The 10,118-nt window shown below is 43.0% G+C and overlaps 1 protein-coding gene across 1 annotated transcript in view; it reads right to left on the reverse strand.

Annotated features, from left to right (window-relative positions):
* The window catches only part of MEOX2 (mesenchyme homeobox 2), a 53,388-nt gene extending 44,159 nt beyond the window's left edge, over positions 1–9,229 (reverse strand). The window contains exon 1 of the mRNA XM_030503969.1: positions 8,679–9,229. Coding sequence (XP_030359829.1) covers positions 8,679–9,189 — 511 coding nt within the window. The 5' untranslated portion in view covers positions 9,190–9,229. The remainder of the gene's footprint in view (positions 1–8,678) is intronic.
* Between the last annotated feature and the right edge of the window lie 889 nt (positions 9,230–10,118).

The raw sequence follows: 10,118 nt of genomic DNA on the forward strand, positions 1-10,118 counted from the left end.
TGTTCTGGTATTCTGCACCAGCTGGAAGAAAATGAAAGGCTTGAAAAACTAGGAAGATCTGTGTGCCTGAGGAGACGTACTCACCCTGCAAAAACACCCCCTTCCCAAGAAGCCCCTATGCACACTCAGGGTACATTGCATACTTCTAGACTATGCCGGTTTTGGTTTGGCAGGTAGAAAACCACACTGTTCATTCAACTCTCTTCAGAGCTATATTGTCAGTCCACATATGTCCAACAGATTTTTCGGTATCTATTTTTAGAAGGACCAAAGTGGGAAACAGTTTCTTCCGCTTGGTAAATTTAAGTGACTAATGCCGCCAGTTTACCAAAATGTGTAAACATACACTTAACTTCAGGTGTGTTTGTATCAATGTAGCATGACTACTTCTTCTGTGAAGACCTGGCACCACTCAGTTTCAGCACACCCAGATTCCAGCCATCTCCCAGCTTGCAAAATTAAATGTATACTGGCATCACCATAGGACCACAGTCTAAGAATTAAACTCACAATGGCGGCAGAAGCTACTGAAGTGCATCTAACACAGTTTATGTAAGGCAGCATTCAATCAGGCTCACTCGCTAAAAATAAAAAATAGCTGTTAGAGATCTGAGAGAATGCAGAAGGAAGAAGGACTTTTAAAAGCCTGCAGTAATCTGTTTCAGTTTTAGTTTTTCATATCCTATTTGCTATAAAATAATGTTCAATCAACCAATTTTTCCTCTAGTCCAAGAAGGAGCTTCATAAAAAAAAAGAAAGATTACTTGGCTTCCAGTTAGGGTTTCATAATCCACTGGATTTTATTGGTTTAGTAAAAATATGCTCTTCCATCATAATTGAAAGATTTGACTCATTCCTTTGAGACTTGTTTCTTCTGCTGTTTGGTCAATTATTTTGTTTCATTTGTTGAAAAGAAAGATAAAAGGAAACATAGGTTCAAGTACAAAATAACTTTTCTTTCAAATGGCCGTTAAGTTTTCATGCATGTTTTCTTCTGTTCATGTATTTTAAGGGCCCCTTTTCCCAGTACCGCAAGGTTTATTCAGCACAGGTAATTTTTGATACAAAGTTCAGACTGCTTTTCTCTTTGCATTCAGCAAGAAGCACCAGTGATTTCAGATTGTGTAATATTTAATGATTGCATCCATCATTAAGCAACAAAATATTCAGTAGCCAATTTCCAAATGCGATTTCTGGTTTTTTCTTTTGATGTATAATCACATGTTTATTTAGTAATATGCACAACTTCCATTCAAGTAACCTACCCCCAAAACTATTTGTAAAATTCACAATTCCATATGGAAAATAAAGTCATGTTCGGAATAGGACGTGAGTTATGTTACTGTCTGTATAAGGTATGTTACTGTCTTCTGTAGGTCCAAGATCTCAAAATGAAGGACAGCCTGTCTAATCTACAATGAATGTTACATCTTTAATATCATTGATGTTAACAAGTAGAATTTTGACAGCCTAAATTGTCTATTTATAAGGTTTAGTAGAAGACTTCAGAAGCAGCTCTTCATGTATGACATTGAACTATTAGTATATCCCATTATATATTAATAATTTTTTTGTCCATTTTGCATCACCCAGTGAATGCTAGGATACAGTGATGCAACTCTGCAGAGACTGAATAACATTAGTGTGATTTCAATTTTTGTCTATTAAAACATGTTAAATGGATATGGTTTTGGTAAACTTATCAAAGGACACAGATTTTGTAATATATATTAATAAATTAAAAGGAGAACAATCACTAGAAAACTAAGACCGATGACAGCAGTGTTTTTTTAAACAAGCACTTCTTTTCTTTGTTTGCTGCTGGAAGCGTATCACGAAAAAGGATAAGCCTTAGCACAGCTCGCTGGTCTATCTCCTTCTCCCAAGCTAAGCTACATTCATAATAAGAGCGCACATCTTAAAATCTGGTACTATCAAAAATCTGTGGGAGTTTTGTCATCAGTATCTTCCAGGTGAAACTTCCCATAGCATGTATGCTTAAAAGTCATATATTTTAACACGTTTTTTTTTTTAGTGGTTCCAATACCTAAAATACACCCATGACTAGAGTGTGTGCATCCAACACAATTACACCGGGCTATTTTTTTTATTCAAACTTTCATTAAACACAATAGAAAAGCAGTCTCTGGTCATAAAAGACCTCAGACACCCACCCCAGAAGTCAGATGACTTCTTGCTGTGCACACCTACGCAGCCACACAAGCTCATGCTGGTGAAGGTGGCGCGGTTGCCCTGCCGAGTAGTGGGAAGAAGGCTTTGTCTGCAGTGTGGCTGTGTACCATCTCGCTCCTACCCTGCCACCAGCAGTACTTGAGAAATGGTGATGCAGATCTGTAAGTCTTTAAAGCCTACTAAAAAAAGCACGTATGCACACACACTCACACAGAGCTTTTCGTTTAATAAAAGCTTACAGTACTTTATAAATGGAAGGAAAGCAGTGGTATCGCCATTGTATAGGTTGGGGAAACAGACATAAAAGGACAGGGCGCAGGCTCAAGACAGATCATAAGGCTAGATTCGGTGCCCAGCTGCGCACTGATGTAATGAAGTAGCCCCAAGCACTGTTTATCAAACTTCTCTAACACCACACTACTTTAGTTAGAAATCTTATTAGCGACATATGCAAGTATTTATATTTTAAAAATACGACTTTCCTTTTGCGTCCTTTCAAGTTGCATTCTTAAGTGTATTAGAACAAGGACACGGGATAAAATAGCAAAAATAAGGATTGAACCAACCCCACCATAACTACATTTTACTGATGGATTTAAACTTCGCTCCTTCTTGCAGATGAAACCAGATTTATTCCACCTCCTTTCCGGAGACTAGCAAAACTGCTTGGTAGAATACGGTTTGCTGCTGAAAGAACCGTGCTACAGCGACCATGCATACTGCTGTGTAACACTGTATTTGCTGAAAGCAATAATCTGGTGAGCAATATCAGGTTGTTAGCAGACAGCAGCAAACATAATGTTGTCACCTTCTCTAGAATTTCAAGACACAGAGCTCTATTCTACTCTTGAGGACTTCAAAAATGCAGCATATTGTGTCATCGCATAACTAAAGAATGAGTATTTCCAAACAGCAAACTATATGCAGATTAATAGGCTCAATTAAAAAGCACTTATAATTAGCATGTCTAAAAAGGGCAACAAGTATGACAAAGAAAAAAAAAGGGAATCTGAAATCTGATTACTTATTGTGCAAAATGCTAGAGAAGTTATGTTAGATATGTTAGGACAAATTTTATCCTAGGATGTTAAAACCAATGAAATTAAAATTCAATTTGTATGTATAACGCTGAATTGGCAACACTCAAACAATCAGGCAATCCTAATATTTTATCAATTAATATCTGCAAGAATTATAACGCATTTTTCTTTCCCTACCATGCAACAGCAGTTTAAAAATCCTGACAGGTAACTGCAACAATGATTTTTTTGAAAGGTTTTAGTGACATTTTCTTCAGATACTTCAAGAATATTTGGCTCTATAATCCCCATGTGTCCATATCTCCTTCTGCATTTGGTTTTAGTACCACACTTCCTACTCATCCAGACACCTCAGTGACTTTGCTTTGAAGACTGAGATCCTTGATAGTGCTTAATATCAAATAATAAAAGAATAACATGCAATTACATTTCTGTGCCAAAGAGTTAAAACACAGTAACAGAATTGAGCTCCAACAGCTTAAAAAACCTTGAGCACTTCGGCAGTTCAACTAGAATCAATAGACCTTCTCTCAAAAACATTTGTGCTCCATTGAATTTCTGGATTGGGACCCCAATGTTTCTAAGAGAGAAGGCTGGGGGGGGGAAGAAGTGTAAATCCTACTGAATGATATATATAAATAGAGAGAAATACATAATTAGAGGCCATACTTATTTCACAAAATCACTCTGGCTATGGGCAAAGAATTCTGAGAATGTGTCAGTAAAATACTGTTTAAAAATTTTAGTCCTAGGAAAGTTCCTGACTGTATTTCCTGAGAGCAAAAATGAACATAGTGCAAATTTTCATCTATTAAACAATCCAGCAAATAGCTCATGAGGTAACCCAACATTTGCTAGACAATCAGCCTTAAAAGTTTCCTCCTAACACTATGGTTATTATTTATTGGATTTTGAAGTTGTTTCATTTATGAAATCTACTGAGGGGTTTTTTTGTTGTTGTTTTTTTTTAATGGTAAGTGATGCTTTGATCCTGGATACCAAACAAATTAACTCTTCCCAGAAAAACTCTTGCTTTACTATGTATTTTCTCTTGCTTCCGTTTACAACCACGCTGAAAAGCACAGACATATTGATGAATCAGCTACACAGTTCTTTCTGACTACAAGTGTGCAGCTCATTTTTCTTACTGATGTGTTTCAGAAACCAATCAGAAGTCCTCAAAACCCATGATTTCTCAGTATTTATAATCATTTATCAAAATGACCTGGTTTTTAGAGACCATTTCAAACAAGCATGTATGATTTATGATATTTAGATGTGTTTAAAATAAATTCCCTGGAGATGTAACTTTTTACTGCTTACATGTTGAGAATAGGTAGGTTATAAAAGATGTTAAAACACTGGAAAAAAAAAAGAGTATTGTTTTCTTTTTGTGTGATTTGTCAATGAACAAAACCCAGCAAAACAGCTATTGAAACGCTGGATTCCTGAAATGTTTTTGTAGGTTTAACAACAGTGTTTCTGTATGATACCATTGTAAATACAGTCAAAAATATGAATAGATGTTGTTACCCGCTAGCCTTGCCTTGGAAATCTGTGCCATATAAAAACATTTTTCCATGTCAAACTTCTTTAAAAAAAAAAGGGGGGGGGGGGAGGGGAATAAAGGCTTCTTATGCCTGGGGACATGTGTTACGTGTTTAATTACATTAGACTTTAACTGGAATTAAATTTAATTATAAGATATATTTATCTATCTCAATTAAATGTTTGAATAGCTGAAGTGCTTAGAAGAACCCCTTCAATGGTACTTAGCCTCCCCTGGTCTCTTCAGCATAGCACAGATACTCTTTTCGCCATAGCATTTTAGGTTTCCTTTAGGCTACCAGACTCACTTTCTCTTTGTATTTCTCTGTAAACTGAGATTACACTTTCTATACAGACATTAATCTGCTTTTCTCCTGACTGAAGTTTTGAGAAAACTTGGACCTGAGTAAGCCAACTTAGGCAATCGCAACAGTAATTGCGCATTTGATGTATTCTGCATCGTCTGAGAATCAAAACCTACTCTATAAAAAAACAGAAATGGCCTCAAAAAATCACAGGCGAGTAATGAAAAGGGAAGGCATTAGAAAAATCCAAAATATTCCATATAGAACAACTTGTACCACAAAGCAACAAAGCACTCCAAGAATGTTTTTTATATACTCAGCATGGTTTTCATCAGCACCTCATTAGCACACAGATAATTCTGACCATTAGTGCACTTTAAAATAAGCAATTTTATTTGTAACCTCTCCTCAAATTTAGTATCGTCTTTTTACTCCTACATCCTTGACATACGCCGAGCTGAGTTACAAAGGCAAGGATGCAGATGCCATTACTCACTGCAAAATGTTAACATCTAAAGATTTGCGTGCACCACTTCTCAACTCACAGCCTAGTTTGCTGACCCACTTCTGGGCCTACGCAGGTTGAAAGGAATGTTCTGAAGATAATGGGAGAGCGACTACAGAACCTGGAGACACTGACAGCTGTAGCATGCAGGGGTCGATGACTAAGTAAGCAGCATTTCCCAGTCCTTTACAACAAGAACAGCTGACAATTTCACCCTGTTCTGTAGCAGCCTATTCAGTATCTTCAAAGGCAACTTCCCAAACTCCTTAAAACCTGGGTTAGGGCAAAAGAAAGCTGTCAGTCAGTTTAGAAAATAACCATGAAGGCACATTTCACCTTCCTTTCTCAATCCTGAAACAAAAGTATAACTGAGCATTGCGCAAAATATTTCTATCATCGTCCCATTCCCCTGCAGTATATTAATTCCAAGGAAAAAGAGCAAGTACAGGGACAAGCACATGGTCCATCATCCAAACTTTTGCTCGCCCTCTGAATTTTTCTTTATAATTTACAAATATTATACTCCTGCCATCATTACAAGTAAGTAAAACAGGGTATCTCTGCTGGTAAGTTTTCAGAGTATCTATAAGGCTGAGCAACAGTTACCAGTTTGGGAGACAAATGATACAAGCACGTTCACGTCTTCCTTTCTTTAAACTATCTATAAACTCAGACTCAGCTTTATGAATCAATGCTCCTGATCTTAAACATTAAGAAATAAAAGCAGAGCAGTGTGGGAAAGGGGTAGCATAAGGTTAATTCAGCTCCGAAATGCCCAACAGATTCAGTGCTGAAGAAAACACTGAACAATCTGTGGCTTTAAGTGATATGCTTAAGAAGAGGAAATATATCTGTAAATAAGCAAGAGCATTAATAATTCTCTCAGAATGCTGGCACTGAAACTTAAACAGTCTCTCTTCACTTCTTAGTTATTTACTATTAGGATTTTATACAAATGCCTATTGAAGTACTTCCAAGTGTGATGAATAAGTCTCCAAAAAGTAGGGAAGGCATGGATAAAATTCTTTCAAGTGCAGTAACTTGTTTAAAAAACACAGATTAATGAGAAATAAAGGGGATGATTTTTTAATAAAATAAGAGGCAATTATGGATGACAAATATAGAAATGCAGTGACTTAAAAGTAGTTCTTGCTGCCATACATTAGAAGGGCATTAAATATCAAGCACCAGAGGTCAGGATTAATAAAGGGGTGGGGTCAGTCCAAAAATGTCAGGCCAAATGTTCAGTCCAAAGCTCAAGCTTTTCCTGAATAAAAACCAAAGATACAGCAGCTACCCAGTTATTGCTAAAAGACGCCTATTTTCAGTTCGAGAGATTCACAATCATATGAACAGCCATAATGCCTTTTTTCTTAGGGGAAAGGAGGAGGAAATAGTTACCTGCCTTGGTCTTCAGAAAGTCTTAGAAAGTGATGTTTAGAGTACTGTGCAAGATAAGCATAACCATGGCTAAAGGCTTGAGCCCTGGTCCACTAAATCCAGAGGAAGGCTCCAGTCACTCCAGGGAAAGTTGAGACATTCCCCACTACTGTTTCTTTGGTTTGGATTGCAAATGAAGTAACCAGAAAGCGACACAGATACTTCCCTGACAGTGAAAGGGACCGATTTCCTTTTTTCCTTCAGCTTTAAATAGACTGACAAACACAATAAATCCCAACACCACCAGGCATCCAGGTTTTTTCCCAGTAGTAACTGGGAAATTTTAGTATTGCTCATACATTTCACGATAGCAGAGAATTCCTCCTATCTTAGAAAATGTAGTGAAGAAGCAACAATTTTGCCGCCAGTGTTTTAACTTAATACAGCTTTTAATCCTGGGATAGTTTTCAGCCTGTATATGAGTTACGTGAGATGAAATTCAGTTAAATCCATTCTGAATTACTCAGTGTTTCTTAATATAACAGATAATGAAGAAAATTATGGTATCCTTGAAGGTTATTTTTCAAAATAGCTTCTGTTGCTCACCACTTTAGCAAGCTCACATTTACGGTGAAAGAGGTCATGTTTCGGTTGTGAACTTCATAAATATCTGGAAAAGCCTTTCACTTTCTCTTCCTCGATAACAAACAATTTGCTACGCCTGCTCTTGAGTTTTCAAACTGTTGAGCCCTCTCTTTTTCAAGTCCCTGTCTCAGTATATTTTTGGTGACTCCCCAGTTTATGCGTGCCCTGACAAAAGTGCCATCAGTCGCGCTGCCTTCACCGAGTGGCTTTTGTCAGAGTGGGACTTTGACAGGCTCTGCTGTTTTAAAAAGCTGAGATTATGTCAAGTCTTTCTGCACGCTCAGTGATGCCGAATCATTGCCCTGGAATGACTGCGGGTCTACATTTTTTGTGCTCGCCTTTTAAGTAAGAATTGCAGTGATTTTATAAGTCAGACAGCTCCTTCCTTCCCTCCGCCCCCGCCACCAGCAAGCTGAAGTGAAGCAGCTTTCTGAGACTCCCATTCACCCGTTTGCTTTCCAGCCCCGTAATGTTGCCCCTTCCACGCGTCCCGGGATTCACTGCAGCGCAAGCAGACCTTGCCCGACAGCGAGGCTCCGGAACCTCTCCAAGCCCAACGTCCAAGGCCGAGCTCCGGCGCTGGGCATCGCCTGGGAGCGGCACTGGGCTCCGCGGCGAGGGGCGGGAGGGAAGGAGCGCGCTATATCCCGAATTTTGAAGCAGCGGTGGCGTGTCGGCCAGGGAGGAGGGGGGCGCGGGACCAGATGCTAAAATCCTCACCAGAACTACAAATGTTTCTCTCCTCAACTCTAGGAAACTCTGCCCGCGCACACACCACCACCACCTTGATTTCATGCTCTATCACGTGCTGGATTTTTCCTTCTTATTCCTCCCCCCTCCCCCGTAACCCTACTAAAGCTGGCTTTACTGATGGAGATCCCGCGAGCGCGTTTGAGCCACCCGGCAGCCCGGTACCAGCGGGCGGCGAGAGCGCCGCGACAGGCGCGGCCGGGCGGGGGCCAGCCGAACAGGGCCGGGCCGCGGCGGTGGACCCGGATCCCGGCAGCGCAGCTGCCCCTGGCACCCTCCTCCCGCCCCGCAGGGTAAAGCGTGATCCGTTACCTGAGCTGTCGCTTTTCCTTTTGCCGGACCTCTTCTCTGTTTCCACCGGGGACAGAGCCTGCCTGCCATAGTCCCCCGGCGCACACGCGGCCCCCGTGGGGGTGTTAGTGCCCAGGCTGGAAGAGTTTGAACACAGGACGGGGGGGCTGCTGCCCAGCTCCGGGGGTCCTCCTGAGTCGGGCTGAAGGCAGAGGCTGTGCCTGGCCGCGGCGGGAGGAGACGACATCTGAGGAATGTGCCAGTTCGTCTGCAAAGCCTGGTGCTGCTGTTGCTGGTGGTGGTGATGGTGGTGGTGGTGATGGTGGTGGTGCCCCCTATGATGCTGGCTGGCAAACATGCCCTCCTCATTGGGGTATCCCGCTATTATGCAAGAGGAAGAAGAAGAAGACAGATCAGGGTAGGACATGTGGTCAGATCTTCCATGCAGGGCAAGAGAAGACTGGGAGAAAGGATGCAAGCTCTGCGCAGTGGCATGGGGGCTGCGCAGGCAGCCAAAGAGTGTGTGATCCATGGCATGCAAGTCTCAGGTTCCAGGCAGGAGAGTTTAGGAAAGATCCAACTTCACCACCCTTTGTCAACTTTCACTGTAAACAGATCAGGGTTGGGATTTTTTTTTTCCAAAACGGCAACGACAGACTTTGCAGCAGGCAGCTGAGCTCAGATAATCCAGGTCTTTAGCCCTAGCGGCCAGTCTCCGCTGCATAAACACTCGGACCTAGATGAGCCTTTCTCAGAGCTGCTCAGATGTCAAGAAGTAGGAGAGGTTGAAGCCAATAGAAGGTGGTCCCAGAGAACTGCTTGAAGGGGGAAACAGCTCCAAGAGGTTATAAATACAGTAGTGTGTAATGTGAGCTGGGGGCTGGCTCAGCAACACAGCACTGACCACATGCAAACTCCCTCCAAAACGCCAGCGCCGTCCCCGCGCCGAGCCGCTCCGTCAGCGGGCGGCAGCGCTGCGCGCCCTCGCCCCGGGCGCCGCGGCACCGGGGGGGGGGGTGAGGGAGGGGAAGGGGGGGAATCTGAAGAGGGGGGGCCGGCTCCGTGGGGGCGCAGCCCGCCTCTCCCTGCCCGCGGGCGGGCCGCGGGAAGCACGCCTCCCGCCGGGTTCCCCGGCGGGGCTGCCCCGGGCCGCCGCCCCCGTTCTCTCCTCCCCCCCCCCCCCCGCCGAGGGCCGGCGGAGGGGGGAAGAGATGGAGGGCGGGTGGCGGCGGTGCTCCCCCGCAAGTGGTGCGGCCCCCGCGGGGCCATCACCGCCCCGTCGGAGCTGGCGGGGACGCCCGGGGTGCCACCACCCCCCCAGGAAGCGGGACAGGGGAGTGCAGTAAAGCCATGAAGCGACACCCACCCAAAGGGGTGGCGGGCGGGGGTGCAGGGACCACCGCGGCCCCTTTATCTCTCTGCCCATCCCAGGGGCTGGAGGGCGCCGGGCAGCGCCTCACC

This window comes from Strigops habroptila, chromosome 1 (genome assembly GCF_004027225.2).
Source record: "Strigops habroptila isolate Jane chromosome 1, bStrHab1.2.pri, whole genome shotgun sequence".
Lineage (NCBI taxonomy): Eukaryota > Metazoa > Chordata > Aves > Psittaciformes > Psittacidae > Strigops > Strigops habroptila.